At 38.7% G+C, this 25,229-nt stretch overlaps 2 protein-coding genes across 2 annotated transcripts; one reads left to right on the top strand and one right to left on the bottom strand.

Moving 5' to 3' along the window:
* Positions 1–220: 220 nt before the first annotated feature.
* LOC149843043 (trihelix transcription factor GT-4-like) lies at positions 221–5,030 on the top strand. Its single transcript, XM_090001675.1, has 5 exons — positions 221–1,065; positions 3,509–3,547; positions 3,823–3,951; positions 4,202–4,429; positions 4,634–5,030. Exons 1-5 carry the CDS (start codon positions 423–425, stop codon positions 4,846–4,848), a joined length of 1,254 nt encoding a protein of 417 aa, XP_089857801.1. The 5' UTR covers positions 221–422; the 3' UTR covers positions 4,849–5,030.
* A 1,659-nt stretch (positions 5,031–6,689) lies between these two features.
* LOC149843042 (uncharacterized) lies at positions 6,690–20,398 on the bottom strand. Its single transcript, XM_089999559.1, has 2 exons — positions 19,549–20,398; positions 6,690–7,664 (listed from the first exon to the last, which is right to left on the bottom strand). Exons 1-2 carry the CDS (start codon positions 20,295–20,297, stop codon positions 7,022–7,024), a joined length of 1,392 nt encoding a protein of 463 aa, XP_089855685.1. The 5' UTR covers positions 20,298–20,398; the 3' UTR covers positions 6,690–7,021.
* Between the last annotated feature and the right edge of the window lie 4,831 nt (positions 20,399–25,229).

The following is a 25,229-nucleotide window of genomic DNA, read 5'->3' as shown; positions in this document are numbered from 1 at the left end:
CGTGATATTCACGCCCCTACCAGACAAGACAAGCGAGCCGTCGTGGTCGTATGCTTACAAAAACAGAAATTATCCTTTATTTGTTTCCCATTTTATTAAGAAATTCAGGAAAATCTTGGTTCCCTTCTTCCCTCTTAAAAAACAAGGTGGGAAAACTAAAACCATGAATACCACCGATCCCTCAAGAATATGGGAGAGTCAAGCTTTTCTTTTTTCCCGTATGAATAACATAACATCAAAGAAACCCTTTTCCTGAAAAACAAAGCAAACCCCCCCCAAAATGAAAAACCCCTGCTAGCTGAACCAGCTCCTTCCCCTGAATCAGCTCCCCCCAAAGAGCAAAGAGCCCCCACCACCCAATTAATTAAACACAATAACAAAGAAGGAAAATCTCCCACCTTGCCCTCTATGGATGACAAGCCATGGTTTCTGTGAAGACTTCCATCCCCCACAAATCCAAGGCCTCTTCTTCTTCAAACCCCAGCAAACCAACATTACCAACCACCATGTATCTAGCAGATAAGCGGCCACCGGTCGATTTCTACAAGGAGGAAGGCAGGGAGATGATGATGGAGGTGGTGGCCAACGGCATACAGCCCTCCCCACTTCAACAGCAGCAGCAGCAGCAGCTCATCCTGGCTGAGAGCAGCGGCGAGGACCACGAAATCAAGCAGCCGAAGAAGCGAGCGGAGACGTGGATTCTGGAGGAGATTCGGACCCTCATCGCCCTCCGCCGCGAGATGGACGGCATGTTCAACACCTCCAAGTCCAACAAGCACCTCTGGGGGCTGATTTCAGCCAAGATGAGGGAAAAGGGGTTCGACCGCTCCTCGACGATGTGCACCGATAAGTGGAGGAACCTCCTCAAGGAGTATAAGAAGGCGAGGCACCATGATAGGAGTGGCGGCGGAGGCGGCGTGTGCGTAAGTGGTGGTGGTGGTGGGGGGGGAGGAGGAGGATCCGCCAAGTCGTCGTATTACAAGGAGCTTGAGGACTTGCTCAGGGAGAGGTCGAAGAACGCTCCTTACAAGAGCCCCCCTTCCAAGGTCGAACCCTATTTACAAGGTAATTCTCTCGCTCATGATAACCCCAATTTCAACTTTTTCAGCTTTTTTTTTTTTGCTGTTGGTGGTTGTATTGCATGCAGGTGTTACAATTCAATTTTGGATAATTTTTTATTAGATTGTAATTGATCGATTTATCGGCTTTGAATTTCATAATGTGCTGTTTCGAGTTGGTGGACTTGAATACTCGATTAAGAGTTGGCCTCCAAATTATGAATTTTTCTATCTGTTTCAGATTCTTGTTTGGAATTGGGCACTTCGATGTAAGTGACTACTGAGATTATGCTACCTAGTTCATAACCTATTAAGAATGAATTTCAGAATATTGTGGTTTCATCTACATTGTTACTTCAGCCATTGTGAGGGGTTTCATTGTGACTTTTACTTATTGCTCTGGTTTAGTTTTTCTTGGACACTATTTGACAATAATGGTGGAGAAAGGATGGGGTGACAAAGGATATAAGAATGGTCATGGATTGATTAAAGATTGGGTGATCATTCTTGTTCTCCAGATATTTCATGATAGACTGTGAGAATCACTTTATTCTAACCATCCATCATGCACGTCCTGGAACTCCCATTTATCCTTCTAAATTGATAGAAAGAAAAACAAAAGTAAGAGATTTTCTAGGTTTGAATATTTTGAAAAGAAGCTTGAGAAATATCGATTTCATGATGGTAAGAAGATTAATCCAACATATATTCATGTATAATAGGTTGGGTCTATGTCTTGATAAATGGAAGTATTTTTCTCCCCCATAAAAGAGCTGGAAATAACCACAGAGCCCTGTGAGGTTTACTAGTCGATGGAGATACTCGGTGGATTAGTTGCTGCTGGTATCCAGATAAACCGTGGTGGACTTCATCACCTATTGATGACTTACTCCGTTTGGTTGTGTGGACTTTGTAATCAACCTATATTTTCATGTCTAGAGCATCATGCATATTTGTTATTGTTGTGAGCATTAAATCTGGATTCGTGACTAGATGAATGTGGATAATTGGGACATAACTTAGTTTCATACATGAAAAAAATGGTGAAACTTTGGTTCCTCATTCAGTACATTACACGGTGTAATTTTTTGAGGATCATAATGATAAAGATAGTCACTTAAAACTTTCTTTTATTCTCCTCATCAATTATTCTTGGTTAGTATTTTGCTGAGTTCCCTGTGGTCTACTTTCCAACCTAATAGGAATGAATTGTTTCATCTCATAATTCTTCTTTAGTGGGCATTTAGTATCATTTCTAGTTTTTTCATTAATCTAGAGGCATTACTGGCCATCCTGCATTGCTTTTTTTCCATAGTGAGCCTTTCGACCAATGCCTGTTAGCCTGCTTTTTCTAACTTTTTTTATCCATAAACCTATTTGTAGCCTGTTTTATATTGGATAATGGGGTTTGGATGGAGGTGCAGTTTGATTGTTTTCCTGAATTCTGGAGAATAGGGGTGGTGGTAGGTTTTTCCCAAATATGAGATTGACTCCAGTTTCAATTGGTGAAATCGACAATGGAATCACAATATCATCACTAAATGGATTGTGCATTGATGAGTGCAATCTGGAGAGGTTGTTTGGGAAGCAAGGGAATCCACAAGCGAATTAGCTAGTTTCAAATAAATCCGAGCCTGGAATTATTCAACTAGAGATGTGGTCAAGCCGTGGCTAGATAATGTTAGCAACAAGTAATATGCCAAGGGAAAAGGGTAAAATGGGAATTGAAATTTGCAAAGTGTAGGCGTGGAGCATGATAGATAGGCATGAAGAAGAGCTTCATCATAGAGAGGATGAAAGTCATTTTACACAAATCTGTTAACATGACTTGATTATTCAACCTTTGCCTCACACAATAACAGTACACATTCATCAACACTCATCATCGTTTGGGATTTATGTGTCTTTCAAGTTTGTCTTTAATATGTGCTCCATCTGATGTAATAACAGCATTTTCATCTTTGTTTTGAGCTTCATTTGATGTGATATTTTCAAACAGTCGCCCTTTCTATTCACATAATTCCAGAATCCATCCTCTTTAAAATTCCAAGAACATATTGTAATTTTTCTTTGTTATCCCAGAAAGCTACTTGGATTAACTTCAATCATGATCATATACAGAAACCCTTGGGAAGCTTTCAAACAACCCTTACTCTTCCTCTATCCATAAATATCAGATTGAAGTGTCAACTTGAATATGAGAATAAGGGATAAATTTGTTACATGAGATTGTTAATGATGGCTTCTGAATTTAACCGTGGTTTAATTGTCAGAAATGGCAAGTTGCTTTTTGGATGCAAAATTAAGGTGGAGTTTTGGCAATCATGGAATGGAAGTTGGGTTTAAGGAATTATTTTATAAGATGGGAGGGTTTGAAATTTCCTGATATGTAATGAACTCATTGAATTGTGTAATGCTGATTGGTGTTTCTTATTTTCTTGCCTGTGTAGGTCTTGAAGATGCTAGCATTCCTTTTGGATCTGTGGAAGGTACTTTATTCTTATCCAATAATACATGGTCTTTATTTTCAACTATGTTAGTCATCCTTTCATACTTCCAGTGTTGCTTTTGACAGCAGCAGCCAGGAAAACTTTCTAGTGTAGCCATATGATGTGTGAATTGGACAACAATGAAAATATTTATAAAATATAAATTTTGCAAAAATTAGGATGAAATATGATAAAATATGAGACTGTTGGAAAGCAAAGACAGTTTGGAATTTTGGATCATGACTGGCATCCTCTTGACATATTTCTCCATGCAGGTGGTGGTAGGTCATCACTTAATCTGGAGCGTCGTCTGGATCATGATGGTCATCCTCTTGCCATAACAGCTGCTGATGCGGTTGCAGCAAATGTTCCTCCATGGAACTGGAGGGATACTCCTGCAAATGGTAATTTAACTTTTTAAGCTAGTATATTGAAGATTCCATGGGTTATTATCATGTTTGGATTGGGATTGGGATTGGGAAATGGACTTTTTTGAATTGTCAATTTAGACTTGTCATGAGGCTTTATTTAAACTTTGTTTCGCTTATTTTCTTGTCATACTTTATTATTGTTTTCAGTGCAATTGTTTGTATTTCTTGTTTAAGCTTATAACCATTCTGTAGTCTTATTTGATTAATTTTTTTGGATTTTGAGGTGGGGATGGTCAGTCCCCATTTGGTGGAAGGGTCATATTGGTCAAATGGGGCGACTACACCCGAAGAATAGGTGTTGATGGCACTGCTGAGGCTATAAAGGAAGCAATCAAATGTTCTTTTGGGTTAAGAACAAAGCGTGCATTCTGGTTAGAGGATGAAGACGGGATAGTCCGTAGCCTAGATAGAGACATGCCACTAGGGACATACTCCCTCCATCTTGACGAGGGTAAGTAGTACATGCATGAGTCAGAACAGGCGGTGATCTCTCTCTCTCTCTCTCTCTCTCTCTCTCTCTCTCTCTCTCTCTCTCTCTCTCTCTCTCTCTCTCTCTCTCTCTCTCTCTCTCTCTCTCTGTGTGTGTGTGTGTGTGTGTGTTAGATATCGGGCAGGAAAGATGCCACTAATCTAATTTTATTTTGCTTTTCTTTAGGGCTGACAATAAAAGTTTGCGTTTATGATGACTCCGACCACATAGCTGTTCGTACTGTAGAGAAGACTCTGTACACAGAAGATGACTTTCGTGACTTTCTTACTCGACGTGGGTGGGCTGGTCTGAGAGAGTTTGCTGGTTTCAGAACTGTTGATACACTTGATGAACTTCGTCCTGGTTCCATGTATCAGAGTGTGAGATTATTGAGTGAGTAGAGCTTTATTGCAGCACGATTGGGATGTTGAAATGTGAAGGTGCTGTTGTCAATTGGAAGTTATCTCATGTTATTTGCACGTCATTGTATAATATCCTCTTCCTGTTTCCACATTTTGAGTTCAAAATGTGCTTCACTTTATGTTATTGTTGAGGATGGCTCATTTCCAGCATGATTACTTCAATTGCTTCCCCTTTCTTTACATCTAAATGGCATCATTTACTTGTATGTTCGTGCCCATTGTGCATAATATGCCAAAAGATAAAGTCTCTCAGTTTCAAGCAGAAGCCTCTCCAGGGTGCTTCTACATCCACATGACATGCCATAATTTATGTTAAAAGTTGCTAAAACCTTTCTTTTTGTCAAAGGAGTTTGTGTCTGAAAGCACCTATCTTGACACAGCTGAATGAACCAAAAATGCATTCTTGTACATGTTCGAAGTATTTTGGTTTAGGGAATTGCCCAAGGCATGGAAATTAGATTCCATTTTATGCTGTTTGGCATGGCATTCCTAGGATGAAATATTTTCATATTTCACCATCAACTGGCATGAGGATATTTCTGTCTTTGTTTTGTCTCAAAATATAATGCCACTTCCCTTCCTGTCTCTAATGAAACTGTGGAAGATTGAAAACCGTCTGATGATACTACATTGTAGAACTCACGCATTCTCCTGGAGCAATTTCCTCGAGCCTACTTGTGTCCAGCAAAACTATGGAAAGAATTCTTTATATTTTTTGGGGTAAAGCAATTAATCTGAATTTTTTTCGTGATACCAAATTTAGTTGTCTACTTTTATGTATATAATTTTCTCAACGTCAGTGACTTTTGGTGCACTTGGATACGAGGTACGTTAGCAGTACGAGAGAACCCATTTATTGAGGGTTCGTGGAGGTCGGATACGAGAGAATTGTAATGATTTCTACGCAATCAATTTACCATTTGTAAAAGTGGCTAAGTTTTGGCACCATTAAAATGTTCATTTTTGTCCTACCCTTTTAGAAATTAGAACTTTCAGACATAAAATTTCAGCTAAAAACCATTTCAGTGTCAACATGATTTTGCTGTCCCACAGGAGAAACTGTAACTTTTGGAAGAAATAATTATCCCAAAATCATAGTTTATCCAAACTGGCCTAGTGTAAGTTTCTGCAGAATAAGTAAAATTTAATGGCCATTTGGGAAATAATCAACATACAAATTCAACATCTTCCAAGTCTTCCTAATAATAAGAATTAAACCCAACAACAACCGAACGAAAGAGAAGGAACCAAAGAAATGTAATTGATCATTCATTTGAATCCTCTCAAAGCACAGCAAAGATTGACTAAATGACGCACCAATTTTTTTGCCTGTTGCATTCTCAAAATTGCCGCACCGAATGCAATGAGTTGGTTGTTTTGTGGATTTGATCACATAGATCTAATCTCCTTATAGAACACGAATTAATTGAAGTGGTTTCACAATGAGAGCCCTATTCCAAGCGGTGGGGCCTGAAAGAGAATGACACCATGTAGTAAAGCCCACTTCCAAGCGGTTAAATCCCCTGAGCCACTTTATTCACTCACCAGGGAGCCTATTGCTTCGCCCTTGCAGCAGGATGCACACCATGAGTATAAGATCTTGACATCCTTCGGCTTGACCCCCCTAAGCCAACCCACCTAGCCAGGTGTGTGACGCCCTTGTGAACAACCTGATTTGATGCGGTTTGCTACTATCAAACACAGACTCCTTTTGGGTCTTCAATCAGTGACAGCTAATAAATCAACTAACTCTTGCTTTAAACAAAAATTTCTTGGTCACAAGCAACCAAACAAGTTTTTCAATCTCACCGCAAGGGAAATTTGGTCAAAAACCTCTTTAGTTGTCACAACTTTTTAACATATTCTATACTGCTAGACCTACCTTAATCAAATACATAAGCACTAATCGTTTTCCTGTTTTCTGTTCTTCCAAATGCAATTCCGTCAAACAAAGACATTGTTTCATTTGTCAAGCACCATGCTATAACATCGGGTTTCAGATGGGGATCAGACAATGTTGAAGCCAGCCATCATCACACTGACAGCTGAAGATGACTCGGCGAACTGAACTTTTGCAGGAAACTGATTAAGATGACATTTTCTCAGCAATCAGATGCCCAAAATCATTGTCGAGCCTATAGATGATAATCAATCATGCCTGCATTGCATCCTCCTCTGCCTCTCTTGGAACTTCATTGAACATGTATTCACTCTGATATTCCATCAGGTACTGGGTTGACCTTTTGACATCAAGAAACAATTGATACACCCTGCTAATATCTTCCATCTCCACAATTTTCCCTTTGCGCTTCTGGCAGGCCAAAGAAGCAGCAGTGATCAAGTGAATTGCATACCTCAAAGATGTCTCAACACCGATTTTTGTCAACAGAACTTTGGCATCCTCAGACATGTCAACATCCTCCTCTTGACTTCGAATGTCAAGAATCTTTCGGATCTCATCCTCCGAATATGGCTGTGTTGTAATGATCAGCAAGCGATCAAGAAAATCAATGGGAATGCCATGCGGTGACTTGTAATTTGTACCCCTGATCGTTGTAATGCCTCTATTGGTAGCAACGACCAATATGGGTGCCATTTCATTTTCCAATGCTCGGTTTAGAAAGGAAAAACATTCGATATCGAGCATGTGAACCTCATCAATGAACAGAACACCAGGGATAATTTCAGCCTTGCCTTCCTCTCTCCATTCTGCAACCTTTGTATCAATCTGCTCCCTTACCTCAGTACGGATTTCACCAGTGTCACCAGTGAATAGGGCAAGAAATCCCTGCGTTCTGAAATCAAAACCTTGATTGTCAGTAACAAAATAAAACTTGATTAGGGAAACAAATTTGTATTTCAGTAGGCAATCTAATTCTCAGTAGAAAAAGTTGAAAGACATACCAACAGTCGTGATAATCCATATCAATTTAGCACTGAAGAGATGAGAAATTAATACACAAGCAGGATATACATGACAAGCTTGTCTTCAATTGCAAAGTTATTTAGAGCTGCTATCCATGGAGATCCAACACATAACAGTTATGAAAATGTTCATATATTATGGCTAAAGCTTTTACTAGGATACATTTTATCAAGAACGGAAATCTAAATTATTTAGGCATGTATAGACACCATGCATAATGTTACTAAGATCTGAATGGGGGCAAGACGGCAAGTAAAACCAAAATGCCTGATAACATTGCTACAAACTATATCACAGGCAATGTGTAGCCAGGAAGTTACAATACCTCGAGTTGGACAATGCAGCAGACATGCATGATATGTGTGTGTGTGTGTGACACCAGCATCGACAGGAGAATGCAGACTATCTAGAGATACCTAACTAGTATAGCTAACAACAAATTCATTAAAGCTCTCAGTACCACTAATCATAAATTAAACCGCCATGTCTCTTTATACCCTATTTCAAATGAGTGCACCATTGATCCATTATTTTTAGTTGTCCATGATCTGAGGTATATACATGAATCAATAGTTAGCGATGAAAAGAAGATACACATGAATTGTTACAGTCCAGACATGCCACGTGCCACCACAAGATAACTGTTGCTATCCAACATGCACTGAAGACCATCATTTAGGGGTATACCACTGACCGACTCAAGCATCAATTGCATACACTTGGCTCAAGAAGATTTAAACCTTGCTCAAGCTTGTCCTAGCTTGCCTCAAGCACGTCATTTTTCAGGCTTGGATAGTCACTTTCGAGTAGCCAAACCAAAAACATAGTTTGACCTAGCTAGAGCTCAAGCTTAGGCCACTACTACACAGCTTAGCTTGAGTGGCACTCCAACAAATACATCAGCTCAAACAACCCAAGCTTAAGTTCAATCAAGGAATTGAAGGCCAAGTCGCTCAGGCTCAACCAAACATCAAGTTAGAGCTCAAGCACAAGCTTTCTGGAAAATTGTATCCACCATATATGGAACCTTTTGAAACAATTAAGTTCTTTCATCAATAAAGTCAACTTCTGATTTCAGCAGCAAAGATTTGTGTTTGCCATTAAGCTGAACATCTAAGAAATCTATGTTATCTATATTGTCTTTAGCGACAGAAAATTAAAGACAGAAAAAGGATAAAGAGAACAGATTCACAACAAAAGAAGAAAAAATCTAAACCCTTCGCTCAGGCTCAACCAAACATCAAGTTAGAGCTCAAACACAAGCCTTCTGGAAAATGTTATCCACCATATATGGAACCTTTTGAAACAAATAATTTCTTTCATCAATAAAGTAAACTTCTGATTTCAGCAGCAAAGATTTGTGTTTGCCATTAAGCTGAACATCTAAGAAATCTACGACGACAGAAAATTAAAGACAGAAAAAGGATAAAGAGAATAGATTCACAACAAAAAAAGAAAAAATCTAAACCCTACCCCCCCCCCTCCCAAAAAAAAAGAAAGAAAACAGGCAACTAGTGTATTTAGTATTTACAGTTTTCAGATAAAACTGTAGTGTTCTGATGAAGGGTCTTACTACATGGAAATATATGAAACAAATAACTCTTTAATCTCTAATTTGGACCGTAGAGATAACAATCACAGAAGGCCATGAAGAAGAGTGGTTTCTGAGTTGTGTTGGGGCTGTTCTTTCATTATGTGAAAGATAGGCAAGTCATTTTCTAGACCACTAATGTAATAGAGATAGATGGCCCACAACAAACAATAATGTACTCTAATACTAAAAACTAATCGATGTACTTAACTCAATGTAATACTGGATCAGAAATTGTAGAACATGCACCAACATATACTTTTTACTATAGAAAGAAAAGTGGCAGTACGCTGTATACACTAAGCATTTATATTATGAACACTAATCACTATCAAACTGAGCATACACTTAAGCTCTCAGTGCACCTATGCATGGCAGCCAACTTAGGCTTGGGAACATCAAAAGACCTGACGATTGTAACTTGTGAGAATCTGACCAATCCCAAGCTACTAATGAGCAGTTTAGCTCATTTATGTACAGCAGTTAAGACAGCCACGTATGAAATTGAGGTCAGTAATCAATCATTATCTAACCCTACCATCTTGTGGTTGGATTCTCGTCTTTATTTGGATCAGGTAAAATAGCTTGCATTATAGTCATCATTCAATCTTAGTACTGTGCACATAATGTGCATTCATATTTTAGAATGCAAGTAGTACTTTAACACTAACCATATGTTTCTATCTGACACATGTACAATTTGAATAATTCCACATAGATTGTTGGCCACAATGTGGACTGCATTATTACATGCATTATCTTAATGTGATGTCAACAGAATTCTGACTAACTCAAATATGAATTCCTTTCTAGTTGCCTTGTCCAACATATGGCCATTTCCAGCCATGAGGATAGCTCGACCCAAAAACAACCTATTTAAAACCTTATCGTGGGAGTGGATTGTGAACATTGGACAAGGCCAATGAGCATCAGATAAGCCACACAGAATGAGACAGGTTTTGGCCAGAAGTTGGAGCATGAGCCCAGGCTCGGAAAACTTGCTAACTGGGCCGAGCCCAGATCAGGGACCAAACTTTTTTCAAAAGGAACAATACAATCCAGCCAGCTTATATGGGTTTAACAACATTCTTGACCTGAAGGACAACCAACTCAAACCTAGTCCAGCTAGATAGTCTAGTAATTTAGACTACGCTTGGACCTAATTCCTCCCCAAGCCCTACAAGGTATCGTGGATCCAGCAAGAACCAAGCTTGGTCAGGGCCAAGTTCATCCATACAACGTTGACCAGAAGGGATATTAATAAGCAGATTTATTAAGAAACAGACAAATGGTACATCTTTACTTGAGCTAAAGAAGCAGTAGAATACAAATGAACAGAAACATATCCTCCCAAAGTGTTGTAAAAGACACATTTGTTGGGAAAATTAAAATCACTTGTACAATGCATCCCATGGCCAGTAAGCAAGCAACAACATAGATTTCGAAGTAGTGGGAGTATTCGTAGGGCCCAAGAAGCACTGCCCAAAGGAGAAGGTTATCGCAAATACGACAAGCATCATTTATAGCCTATGTCACATAGGTGCGGGTGTGGATGCAGCACTTTAAAAAAACTTGGGTGCGGGGGTGCGGGGAGTATATATATATATATATATATATATATATATATATATATATATATATATATATATATATTAACAGTTTTAAGTTAACACTATGTGTATTTGTGTGCATTTATGTATTTATATATATATAATATAGATAAAAATGGACTTGATTAGGGTTAACTGAATCTACTTTTGGATAGAAATGGACCTCAGTGTGGTTGACTTCACCTAATACAAAGGAAGCTGTGTCCAAATTGTCACACCCACCTGGGTGCGGGTGTGGTGCCCTGTTAGAAGAGTCTGTGTGACATAGTTTATAGCCAATAGAGTAAATATCATATATAGATGTAAATCAAAATTTTGCAAGATCTCTAACAATTTTTATTACCCTATTGTACTTTAAAAGAAAAAACATAAAACTGAGAGAATGGAAAATATAAATAAATAGCACAAGGAGAAAATAATTATAATAGATGCACCAACCATGGAAACAATAAATCATCGACCATTATTCTAACAAGAGAAACTATAGTGGAAAAAAAAAGAAAGAACATGTGGTTCTTCTAAAAAAAAACAAAAAAAGGTGTATATTTGCAGATATTAAAAAAAACGGAAATTGTACATGAAATCATTCATTAAAAAATAAGATTGGTTATCCTTTTATTTTTCATTAACATTCACACAATCAATATGCAATTTTTTCTTGGCTCAACCTTACATCTCCTCTAAGCAATTCAAGGCAGGATGAAATGGGGTGCAGTTTAAGATGCCTAACTGTACACTAACTAGATCACACAAACGATGTGGGTCAATCAAGATAATTGAACCATAGCCATCGGAGTTGAATCCACTAAAAAGAGTGCTGTTACACACCTACCAAATCAACTAGCCTCATAAATAGAGGGTGCTGAAGCGCTACATCATTTTAATCAAGATCCCCCTCAAGCCTGAAGATCTATCTGGTAGAAATTAATCAGTTGTGGAGTAAGGTTAAGGCTCTCTAGGAATGGAATAAGTAAAAGTTTTACAAGTAGGAAAAAGAAACATAAACAATTAAATGCAACTAATACTTCCTAGTTCCTACCAACATAAAATGTTAAAAGCACATTTCAAATCATGTAACAATCATACTCCTGAAATATTTTACATAAAAATCTAACAGTCCAACAACAAACTATAAGTACGGACTCGAAATGAGAGAGAGAGATTTATAGTATTCCAAAAAATAAAAAAGAAAGATTCTCATACAATAATCTCTAAATCTGTGTTCTCCTGCTATATGATGTGACTGATAATTGGAAGCGCAAGGTATAAATTTGAATAACCTTTAAGCATACTTTGTGCCTCTAAAATAACCTTCTAAAGACTCAAAACTAGATGGAAACAAATGAAATGAAAGTGGTTTCTTATTTTGACCTTTTTCAGGGGAAAAAAAGGACCTTTGGACTAGCATTTAACCATTAAAAACCAAAATGTAGATGTGACACAAACAGGGGTTACTTTCAACACTAAATGTATTAACCAATAAAAACACAAGGAATAGTACAGCTTCCTTTTGTGAATTAACCTTAGCATTGTTTCCATACCTAGTGGCAAACAATAATGACAAAACTGCAAGAAACAATAGAAGCCGTGCCTTATAAATTAATCCTAGGGCCTATTTTATCCCCATCAGTCATTGGCAACTTGGTTGACTAAGACATCTACAAGACCTACTTATCCAAGTGGTCATCTACTCACATTGAATGCTCGCATTCTACTAAATAAATAGCAGAGTAGTCCTTGAAGAAGTTGCATACAACTAAGAGTTGTTTACCTTGATAAATGTGAGTATTAATTCTTCCACCTAAACAAGAGTCTATCATGAAATCAGACACTAGAACAAAGGTTGTCTGCATCATGCTGTATCGATACGTATCGTTACTTTTGGGGTTTACAATACAATACACACTCGTATCGTGATACGAGTGTGCACTGTACCCATATCGAGTGTATCGTACAATATATCCTTGTATCGTACGATACAGGGTGTATCGTAAGATACACCTTCGGCGCACTTTAAAAAGGCCAAAAAATATATTTTTTTTCATTTTGAGTCTTAAATACCTTTTGAGGACCAACTTCTTCATTTGTCTAGAGACCATTAAAAGTGCATTTCCACTATTTTTTCACCCAAAGAAATGGGTTAAGATTAAAAAAATGCATTTTCATCATTTTTTCACTCAAAAAAATGGGTTAAGGTAAAAAAAATCTTTATTATGAGTAAAATTACAAAGCTACTCTCCAAAAAAATTTGCCTCGAATGGTGCTACCCCCGCCAACTTGCCACAAAGTTAGATATACGAAAATTAAAGATTTATATCAAGGTAGAAATCAGGTTCCACACTCCTCCGACAAAGATGGCATTAGATGATCCGATATAGCAATGGGACACTCAAGCAATGAGTGAAAACCGATTGAAAATAGAGTGCAACTAATTCCATAATATATTTGTTTATGTAGTATGAAAGTATGAGTCTTGTGGTATGTTATTAATTGCAAGATATTTAATATTTTGCTGTTCTTGTGAGATAGTTGATGTTTGATGATGTCTTATACAGCTCATAGAGACATAAATGATTCATATGTGATTTTACGGTTGTATTTTGTGTGATTCATCATTATTTGATGTGAAGTGTTTTTTTTTAATTTTTACTAAATTTTCTGTTTTTTCTTGATTATTTGAATTTTTTTATTAAAAATTTATGATACATTTACGATACGATACAATACGGTATTACTATTGGCCCGACCGATACGGGTAATGATACACTACTTACAACCTCGACTAGAACCTATGTCACATAGGTGCGGGTGTGGTTGCGGCGATATGGCACTTTAAAAAAACATGAGTGCGGGGGTATAGAAGGGTGTGTATATATATATAATCTCAGACAGACCTGGCTCTGTATGCCCGGACTTATTCAAACCTGGGTTTACTTTGACCCAGGCTCTGTATACCCAGACTGACCTAAGTAGGACTTCAAGGACTAGGACTGATGGCCAGGTGTGTAAAAGGCTGCATTGCGTTTGGGTGTGGACACTAATGAATCCTACCTGATTGGATTTGGACTCAGATTCATATTCGTATGAGCAATGCTAACACCTGATCTGGAACTCACTTTGATAACTTTCTTTTTACAAGTGTTCTATGCATATCAGCCAAATTTAGTTTGGCTTCATATTCGAATGTCATACTTGTACCGAATCTGAATCCAAATATTAATCAAATAGTGTTGTTTCAATTGAATCCGATGGATTTGGATTCAGTCATACCCGAGTTTAATTCAAACCGTTGACATCTTTACAGACCATGACCTACCAACCACTGGGGCAAATGGATTGAATTTAATCCAAGGCCTTTTATCAAAATCTGCTGCATCGTTCGGATATGGATCTTAAAGTAAGATCCAAATATGTATATGGAACAAATTCTGGGCTTATATAATTGAACTTTTCCTTAATCCAAGGTTTTATTTCGGATCATAATTCCTTTTGCATTTGTCTCTGGATCTTATGCACGTTTTACATGTAAAGCTTTTTGTTTTCAACCATTTTTAATGTATACATTATTGCAGTATAAATTTCAGATCCAGATTAATCTACTTGATGCTGCTATAGTTCATATTTGGATCTACGATGATTCAGATTTGGATATGCTATGACCTAGCCCATATCCTACTGTTTGAACCTTAGTAGAAGAATGGATCCGTCCACCTTGCATATGTATTTCACATGTCTGCATTCTGTCTGTGGGTTCTAGGGCAGCCATTGGGCTTCATGTGACACCTAGTAAAATATCAGGTTAGGGCATGGGCTGGGTCAGATCCAACCCGAACCAATCGATGGTGTTCAAAACATTACTGATGCAAGACTGGAAGTAAAAGGAGGAGATAGAGGATGGGACGAAAAAAAAGGAGACACAAAAGAGAGCAAGAGAGGAGGAAGAAATGAAGTAGGAGGAGGGGGAGGCAAAACAAGAGGAGAGCGAGAAGGAGGAGGAGGACCCCAGCCCTCTCTCTCTCTCTCTCTCTCTCTCTCTCTCTCTCTCTCTCTCTCTCTCTCTCTCTCTCTCTCTCTCTCTCTCTCTCTATCTATATATATATATATATATATATTCTTGAAATCACGGCTTCATCATTCCTGCAATCCCTGAACATTGCTCTCGTTCTTTGGGGTTTGACCCTCTCTCTCTGTTGATCGATTTTCTTTACTTTTTTATGATATTTAAAATATCTGTTTATTTGGGTCGATCGTGATTTGAAATCGAGAGGGCAAAATCTCAGAGGAAGAGGTGTAACAAGAGAGCGAAATGAAGGAGGACCACCCCAACCCTCTCTCTCTGGGTAGGCAACCTTCTCTCTCTCCCTCTCTAGAGGACCGCCCCAGGCAACTCTCTCTCTCTCTCTCTCTCTCTCTCTCTCTCTCTCTCTCTATATATATATATATATATATATATATATATATATATATATATATATATATATACGTGTTTGTTGCACTGGGTGTGGCACCAGCACCCACATTGCATTGCGTCAAGGCGGGTGCAAGGGCCCTTTTGCCGAGTCCCCGTGACAGACTAGAACACATATGATATGGTTGTGCATTAGCATATGTGCAAGTTATAGTTTCACGCTCCAAAAGGAATCAGCCAGAATCTACATATTGGATAGATACATTTTTTGTAATATGTAGTATGTATCATAGTTGCAAATATCAGTATCGGCTATATCTTGGCGAGGCTATTTCTCACGATTCATTTTTAGATAATAAAATATATAAACACTAAAAGAAATAAGTAACAAGAAAAACACCTTTAAGATGTACAAAATAAGTAAAAACCTATGTCACAGGGATTCGGCCAAACAGGTGCCGCACCTGCATCGACGTGACGCGATGCGGGTGCGGTCAACCCGACACTGGGTGCATTGACCACACCTAGGGTCATTTTGGTCCAATTTTTTGATTTTTTTTTTTAATTTGCCCTATGAAATGGACTGCGGAATTTAAAAAAAAAAATCTGCTGAAAGCTGACCGCGTAGTGGGACCCGCCCCTTGCTGGATTTTGATTTTGATTTTGGCCTTGATAGCTTCTGTCTCTTTAGAGTTGCCCATTCCCTGACGAGGACTTCCAGATTCCTCACCTCTCCCCACCCCTTGCTGGATCCCTGCAGGTAGTGATGAGAGAATGAAAGGACGGAACAGCCGAAGCATGGATGCCTGCTTGTTGTTGCTGCTCTTGTTTTATAAAGGGGCACTTGTGTCCACAACATCTGACGAGCTTTGTTGGCATCCCATGCTATTCCTGCCTCCAAACAATGAATTCACAGCGTTGAAAAACATATTGTTAACTTGGAAATGATGATCCATCTTCCTCAAAAATTAAAACCAAAATTCAAGAGCCTTTTGAAGTCTTTATCCTTCAACCATTCAGATCTTTCTTCGTCAAGAATTTTCTCTCTCCATAATAAATGATAATGGTGGTGGTAGCCTTGGTGGCTATTAGTATTCACTTTTCTCCTGACGAGATGGGTGCTCTAGCCATAGCCTGGTGTAGACCTCTCTTTTCCACATGTCAAATCCAATAAATTTCTTTTAGCTGTCATCCAGAGTCCAGATCGGAGATCTGGGTGCAACTGTATATAAAATGAAATTTGAAGAACCCTAGGCAGTGACGGTGGAGCCGTAGGCCTCGTGAAGACTCTCTCTCCAACAAACCACATCAAACCTTTCGCTTATATTTTTTTTCGTGAAGGCCAGGGAGTTTCAGACATGATTGAATCATGACAGTCAGCAGAACGCAGCAGGCTGGGTCAATCAGATTGCCAATCCTTTCGGTTCATCAATTTTGTCTCATTGCGCCAAAGTACACAACAATTTTGTCCCGTTATAAGTCCTAGGATTATATATATTTATATATATTTTTGCCGCATCCCCGCACCCGGGTTTTTCGGAAGTGCCGCATCCCCGCACCCGCACCACCCGCACCCATGTGACATAGGTAAAAACAGTAACAATTGTTGATAATATAGCGATATTATCAAATTGGCGATATTTTCAAAATACTGCGATATTTTACCTATAATATCGTTTGATGAATATAATGCGATAATATCGTGATATTTTCAAAATATTGACGATATCTGTGACTATGGTATGTATCAGCTATCATCAAACTGACATTGAACTGAAACCTTATTACCAATCGATACTAACTATACTTAGTTACATCCACCATAAATCATCATAAACTTTCTTTATGCCTCCAAATACCAAATATCTTTAGACAATCTAGCCTAGCAAAGCTTAGTGGGAAACACAAAAAGGGTAATTGAAATTACTTATCTAAAGGTTGCCACATTAACTAACCACTGACTAACCATATAGATAACAGAAAACTTGCCAGGCTTAGTGATACAATATCACAGCCCTTTTAACATTGCAAGGAACCAAGCCTTTGGCAATAAAAGCACATAAAGAAATATTGAATATCACACATCTCATTCTTGAGCCTTACACCTTAAAAGTTATAAAATGCTTCCAGACCCTTTTCAAGTTTAATCCATCAAAGCTTCTGCCATAAACATGCCAAAAAAGTGCAACCTACTCTCCTTTTGCTTGTTGGTTTAGTGTTCTTAATTGTTTTTTACCTCATCACCTGTGGTACTATATCAGGGAAAGAAAAACTATAACTCAGAATCAATTCCAATATTTTTGGATATTTACTTATTCAAGCATCAAAAAAATTTATAGAAAGTAATTTTTCAGTAATATACCTGTTCTTTACCATTTTTTACATGCTTCTTACTTATTATTTTTTTATTACTTGCAATAATGCAACTTTCATTTTAGCTTCCTTTTGCTTTTGTAGCATCATTCAAGACTGTTTTTCTCCCTTTTTTCATTATACATATTTATTTTAAGTTATTAATTTCTAATAGTCTATAGTTGGGTTACATTTCATACTTTTGACCAGACCACTCCAGAAATAATTCATTTCTATATCCTAGTAGCTCACATGGAATAGGGGAGAATGTGATAGCTGGATGGTTAGGCTGCACAATCATAATGAAGGGTCTCAGGTTTGAATCCCATGGCAGTTGTCCCCCAGCTTGACCATTGGAAAAACAGAAAAAAGAAAAAGAAAAAAAGAAAATCCCATATGGAGTTGCTTTAAGCATGCTTTCAAGACTGGCCTTCTTCTCATTGGATATGTAATTTAAAACGCTTTCTAGTCTCTAGACTTTCCCAATTTTGTTAATTACCAAGTAGCTTTCTGTTTCCCTTGCATTACCCAAATTGAATGCCACATTTTCATTTGCCTGAAGCATTTCATCTCAGTCTTCTTGCCTTCGAAAATAATTATTTTTAAACCACCTTCAAAGGCAGTAAATGTCCTAGATGTTAGGCATAAAATTTTTTAGAAAAAAACATAATTGCTTACCGTTAGCAAACAGAATACAAATGAACTGAGAAAATCAATAAGGGAAAGAGAAACTTACAAATTGACAGTGGATTATGTCATAATTGGAACACACTGGAACCCATCATAAAGGCAAAGAGAAATAACTGTTCCCTAATTCCCTGTCCTATGGTTTGTGTCAAACCAGTGAACAACTGAACAAAAATTTGACAGTGACCGTAAGTACGGCAGGCAGAGACAATGCGGCTAGGTCAAAAAAAAAAATCCACATGGCCTCTACAGTTCTTACTGTTAAATAACTACTACGCATTCCTCTGTGCATTGTATCTACATCCAGTAGAGTCACATAATCAGTCATCTTAAACTTAAGGCCTCAGAATTCAAATAACCATGAAGGCTCTTCCATGAAGAAAACATTCTCAGGTACCCTATTAAAAAGCAAAATATGCTAAAAAGATCTCTTCAACTTAATCATTTTAAAAGGTCAGTCAAGACTTTGAACCTCTTTGTTGGCTATACAATTGATATGTGAAAAGGTTCTTGAGTAGACTTTGCCCATCTCTTTAACATAACCTACCCTCCCTCCCATAGAGTTGAGGCATGCATATGAGCTTTCTTGTAAACATCTTACTGTTCTAAAGCAAGAAGGGGGCTTAAAAATCTGAGACCACAGCCCCTGTAAATCTGTTATAGTGATCCAATGGTATCCCATAATTCATTTGTTTCAGCTTCATAAGTCTTATCAAAGATGGAAAGAAAACATATTTTCTGTGGTACCAACCCATCTCCAAAAGAGTGAAGCCAAGCTTCTCCATTAAGAAGGCGCTTTGTTGGCCAATAGATCAAGTAAACAACAGCAACATGGAATGACGGAATTTTTGTTGTACTTAAACTCTTGTCAAGGTTTACAAACTCATGCTGGTGGCCACTCAAGCAGAGCGCCACATTATGAACTAAATGATTCTGGTCGTGTTAGTTTCACCGCAACAAACTAGTATCTACCAAACTTATCTCAAGCAAAACTATGATACAAAAAGAAGTAAAGGAAGTGAGAATTATCACAGTAATCATAAGTAGAGCGAGCAAGCAAGCAGAAAGAGAGTGAGAGATAAGGCATCGGAACGATAAACCCGACCTGCTGTTGATGACATCGATCTCATGGAGCGTGACGCAATGCACCACCTCCTTCCGCTTCTGGAGCTCCCCGTCGGGGCACTGCAAGAACTTCGTGTGCGGGCCCATGGCGTCGTAGTCCTTCGACCTCGTGAACGACCTCCCGAGCTTCGTGATCTTCCCGGACGACTTGTCGATGACGATGACGTCTCCGCTCTGGACCTTATCCCTGTTGAGGGCCTCGATCATCTTGGCGCCGAGGTCGTAGACGGTCTCCATCTCGGTGGTCTTGAGGGTGAGCTTTCCGGTCTTGGAGGCGGCGCCGGTGACTGCGGGGCGGTCGATCTGGAGCTCGACGACCTCGCCCTCGATGATCTCGGTCTCCTCCTTGATGCGGACGCCGATGGCCTTGCGGAAGGACTGCATGAGGGCCTCGGTCTTGCTCATCTCTAGGGAGAAGAGCTCGCTGCCAGCGAGCATGGCGAAGGGGGTCTCCTGGCCGAGGGCCTTGGCCATGCCCATGGCGATGGCCGTCTTTCCCGTCCCGGGCTGCCCCGCGAGGAGGACGCCGCGGCCGGCGATCTTGCCGTCGCGGATCATCTGGACGATGACGCCGGCGGCCTTGCGGGCGGAGTGCTGGCCCACCATTCCCTCCGAGACGTTGCGGGGTTCCAGGGCGTCGTCCAGCCCCAGCCCCCTTATGTGCGAGTGCGCTCCGATGCGCTCCACCCGCGTCAGGTCCCTCATCTCCGACAGCTTCAGCTCCGCCATTGCTAAACACGCCCGGCCCTTGCCCTTGCCCTTGCCCTTGCCCTTGGTTGGTTGGTCCTTGGAGGGAGGGAGAGAGAGAGAGAGAGAGCCCTTAAACCCCTCTCCTTAAGGAGAAACGCAGGATTTTTTAGATAAAACACTACGAGTCAGAGGGAGGCCCTTCTGAGCAGGGACGTGTGGACTCGAAAGAAACCCAGACTGCAAGTTTTTGCCTCGGTCGTACCGGGCTTTTTTTTGGGATTAAATACACAGAGCTCTCGTCATTTTAGTATGATCGCCATTGAGGCCAACGTGGCTGCGAAATGATGATGGAACTTGTTTTTAAAAAATATTGCTTTCGCTCGAAAACCGTTTTTTTCTTTAGGAGGGAAAAACCAGAGAACATTTGTTTGCACTATCCCTGCATAAGGGTTTGGGAAAGGATTATATCAAGTAGAATGGAAGGTCATTGCATTTGGATTAGCTATTACATGTTATATTATAAGCAAACCCTATAAATGTAGTTTTTTTACTTTGCCTAATTGAAAGCATGTGTTAGATTAGATTCAAGTAAAAATTTAGGCTCTATTCATCCGAAGCTGGTCATATGTTTCTCCTGAAGACGCATTGTGTGTGTTTACGGGTCCTAGGTATATAAGCACGTGGAGCTCGTATCCCCGTGTGTTAGCATCACTTAGCTTCGGAGTTTGGTGTGATTGTAAAGACTTAAGTATCATTTCTTGTCATTCTTGTTATAAAATGATGGTTCGAGAAAAGGATAAAAATGTCTTTTATCCAAAAAAGGAAAATGACAGTTCGAGAAAAGGATAAAAATGTCCTTCATCTAGAAAGTGGAGGATGATGTTGACTCTTCAAAGTACAAACGTTCTTTTTGCACCATCTGCTATAACAGAAGTTCATTTTGACTACGCACCATTTATCGTCGTTTGCTGCCACCAGAGCACCCTTTATCGTCATTTGTTGTCACTGAAGCATCATTTGTCATCGTCTGCTACCGTCAGAGCACCCTTTGTCATCGTCTGCAACCGTCAGAGCATCTTTTACCGTCGTCTACGCAGTGACAACATCGTTGGCACCATCGACTGCGTCTACCTTCTGGGTGTTTCTCCTCCACTGTCGGATTACCAAAACTCGTATCATTTCGATGAATTTCGTGTAAGGTTTTGTTATGCAAACAAATAGATTTATAAATCAGAATGTTAAATCTTACAATTGATTGTACTATTCATGTTAAATAACACCTATTTTCATATTGAAATAAATCGATTTGTATTCATCCACCTTCTGGGCGTCGAAAAATAGTTATCACGATTTGTTCTTATGAAGGCCAAACATTTCAACGATATGTACTTATGAAGGTTAAATTTCTATAACGATTTGTACGTTGGAATGCAACAATGATTTATACATTTAATGCAGTAGTGATTTGTACATTCGATGTAGCAACGATTTATACGTTTGAAGTAGTAACGATTTAATGAAATTACCATGATTTGTACTTAAGTTTGATAAATTGTACACCAATGTTTATGTATGAAGCTCAAACGTTACAACGATATGTACTTATGAAAGTTGTGATTTCTACAATGATTCGTAAGTTTAAAGCAGCAACGATTTATACATTTAAAGCAGTAGCAATGTGTATTTATGAAGTTACCTTGATTTGTACTTAAGTTTACTAAATCTTACAACGATGTTTACTTATAAAGCCAAATATTACAACGATTTGTAATGTTAGTGATTGTTTAACGAATTGGATAATTTGTATATTATATACTTGGGGAGGCGGTTATAACAAATAGTGATGTAGTTAAATTTATGTGTTGTGCAGGTTAGCAATGTCTAAAGCTCGTCAGACAAGAAATTCATCATCATTCGATGGGATGACTATTAGAGAAATTATTCGTCAGTCTCATCTATATGAGCATTATGAAATATTCCAAAATTTAATGAAGACTGAGAATGATAAAGACAAGGACAAAGAGTTGAAATTGTATAATGCAGAGCATTATCCATTAGATATTGAGGTGAAGAGCAAAGGAAGCATGAGGAAGAACTAAAGATGTCGAAGAAGAAGAAGGATGATGAAGAGAAGGAAAAGCAAATGAAGATGAAGGAGGAGGAGAGGGAAAGGTAAATAAAGAATAAGGAGAAGGAGGAAGAGAAGAAAAGGCAATTGAAGAAGAAGAAAGAGGAGGAGGAGAGGGAAAGACAAAGAAAGAATAAGGAGGAGGAGGAAGAGAAGGAAAGGCAAATGATGAAGAAGGAGGACGAGAAAGAGAAGGAAAGGCAAATGAAGGAAAAGGAGGACGAGGAAGAGAAGGAAAGGCAGAGGAAGGAGAATAAGGACGAGGAAGAGAAGGAAAGACAAGGAATGAGAAGGAGGACGAGGAAGAGAGTGAAAGGCAAAGGAAGGAGAATGGGGACGAGAAAGAGAAGGAAAGGCAAATGAAGGAGAAGGAGGACGGGGAAGATAAGAAAAGTGAAAAGAAGAAGCAGGAGGAGGAAGAGAAAAAAAGGAAAAAGCAAGAGGAGGAAGAGAAGGAAAGGGAAATGAAGGAAGAAATTGAAAAGTAGAGGATGGAGGCGAAGGAGCCAAGGAAGGAAAAAGAAAGGCAGAGGATGGAGGGAGGGGATGAAGAAGAGAAAAGTGTGACCAAGGTACATAAATCGATCATGTCTGTCACGATTTACTATGATAGGTATTATTATGTATAACGATTACTGTGATAGTGATTACTATGTGTAGCAATTAATATGATAGTGATTATTGTGATAGTGATTACTGTGAACGATTTACTGTTATAGGTATTATTATGTATAACGATTACTGTGATAGTGATTACTATGTATAGTGATTACTATGATAGTGATTACTGTGAACAATTTATTGTTATAGGTATTATTATGTATAACGATTAATGTAATAGCGATTACTATGATAACGAGTATGAAACAATTATTATTTATAGCGATTACTGTGTATAATGACGTGTAGAAGTATAAATGAGACTAATATTGATTTGATATGAATAATATGTTATTGTGTGTTACAGGGAGGTCAGAAGAGAAGTAGAGCACTAGGTGAAAAGCTCAGAGGGCGATGTCAGTGGTCTGTAGTTCTATCATGGTATGAACAACTGAGTGAATATTAAAAGGATCGATTACGAAATATGCACTTCGGCGGCCTTCTAGACCAGCATTACTTTGAAACGTACTGGAACACCATGACCCATCTAGTAAATAAGTAGAATCATAAGATGAACATATTCCAGTTTGATTCTTTTGAGATCACCATAACCCTAGAAGATGTGGCATGAATTACGGTCCTTAAGTGTCATGAAAGTGTTGTCTTATTACGGGATTCAAACTATAATGCAAGGGACAAGTGCACGACCCTTCTAGGAATGTCGATGGAGGAATGAAGTCAATGTATTTCTGGTGGAAGCAATTCCACATCGATGAAAGATTTTTCTTTCCATAATAAATGGGAAGGCCAATGCGCTACATGTGCATCTGAAAGAGTTGACCAAGAGTTGCGCGACTTCCTTCTTTATTTTTTTGCACTTACTTTATTTTTTGATTTGTCTGGTTCAAGAATAAGTTACCTGTAGCTGCAATTCTTGGAAGACTTAGATAAAGTCAACAACTATGCATGAGATACTGTTATGCTTGCACACTTGTATAGTCAACTTTACCATGCGAGTAAAGGTATAAAAACTATCGCAGGGTTTTAGCCATTTGTCCAGGTAATTGTTTATTACATATTTTGTAGATGTAGAATAAGACCGTTGAAGGTTATAGTCTTACTAATATATGAATTTTGTAGGCCTGGTTGTGGGAGTATATTGTCGCCTTGCGTCCTCAGTATGGCCCTGCGATTTGTGGTTTTTCAAAGATCAGCCGGTGGGCTAGAATAAATGTCAAGGAAGATAATGCTAAGTTTATTTTAGATGGGGAGGAAAGGACAAAGAGGTATTTAATACAAAGCTCTTTCTAGAGGTATTAAATAAATGTCAAGGATAAGTCAATGTATTTCTAGTGTAAATCATTTTAATATAAATCTCTCATTAGTAACAATCATTGTAATATTAGCACTCGTTATTATAAACTATTTTAATATTTATCATTCATTAGCATAAATAATTATGTCTATACCTAAACCATAATCTCCAATATACAGGTTGTGTGGAGATCGTATGGAGATGGGGAGGAGGGGACAAAGAGGTTGTTGCTTAGGCTATGAAACTGTCTGGCTAGAATAATTGGTTGTTTAGCAATTATGAAGCCGAGTTGCAGCATGGTAGTCGAATTCTCCTACAAGCTGACTTAGGACAGTCTACCCCAAAGCAACCTGTAGAAGTGAGAAGGAAGATGAATAGTGGTGGGGCTAGAAACGTGAATTGGCATGAATGCTTCAGGGACTAATTGGATAGCTGGAACAAAGTAGGTGTTTATGCCATAGCATATAATTATAAAGAATGACAATATGACCCCCAACTATTTCAAAAAATATTTGAAACTCATGCGTCGAAATCTGAAGATTGAGAATAAGCAATATGGAAATGTTGGGAACCCATGTGTCTCTCCTGTCCCCCATCATGTCGTCTCCCAGCATAGAAAACACGTTCATCGTGTCCCTCCGGCTACAATAATGATTCCCTCAATTACAGTACACGATGAGGAGCAAACACAACTCACAAAAAAAATGTTAGAGATGTTAGAGAAGGAGAATAAAGAGTTACAAAAGCATGTGAGAAATTTGGAGAGATAAATGCAGTCACAATATGATACATTGGTAAAGATGATGACTAGTGTTTATAATAAGATCGAGGGAACCAAGAGGCCACCGAGGAAAGAGAGTCCACCAAGAAAAAGAAAGAGACGATTTGTATGTCATAATCCATCTGAGTAGTCAAGTGCCACTGAATA

The sequence above is a fragment of the Nuphar pumila genome, chromosome 3, assembly GCF_984573655.1.
Source record: "Nuphar pumila chromosome 3, dmNupPumi1.hap1.1, whole genome shotgun sequence".
In the NCBI taxonomy this organism is placed as follows: domain Eukaryota; kingdom Viridiplantae; phylum Streptophyta; class Magnoliopsida; order Nymphaeales; family Nymphaeaceae; genus Nuphar; species Nuphar pumila.
Note: the sequence above shows the minus strand (reverse complement) of the source record. Positions and strands in the feature narration are given on the sequence as shown.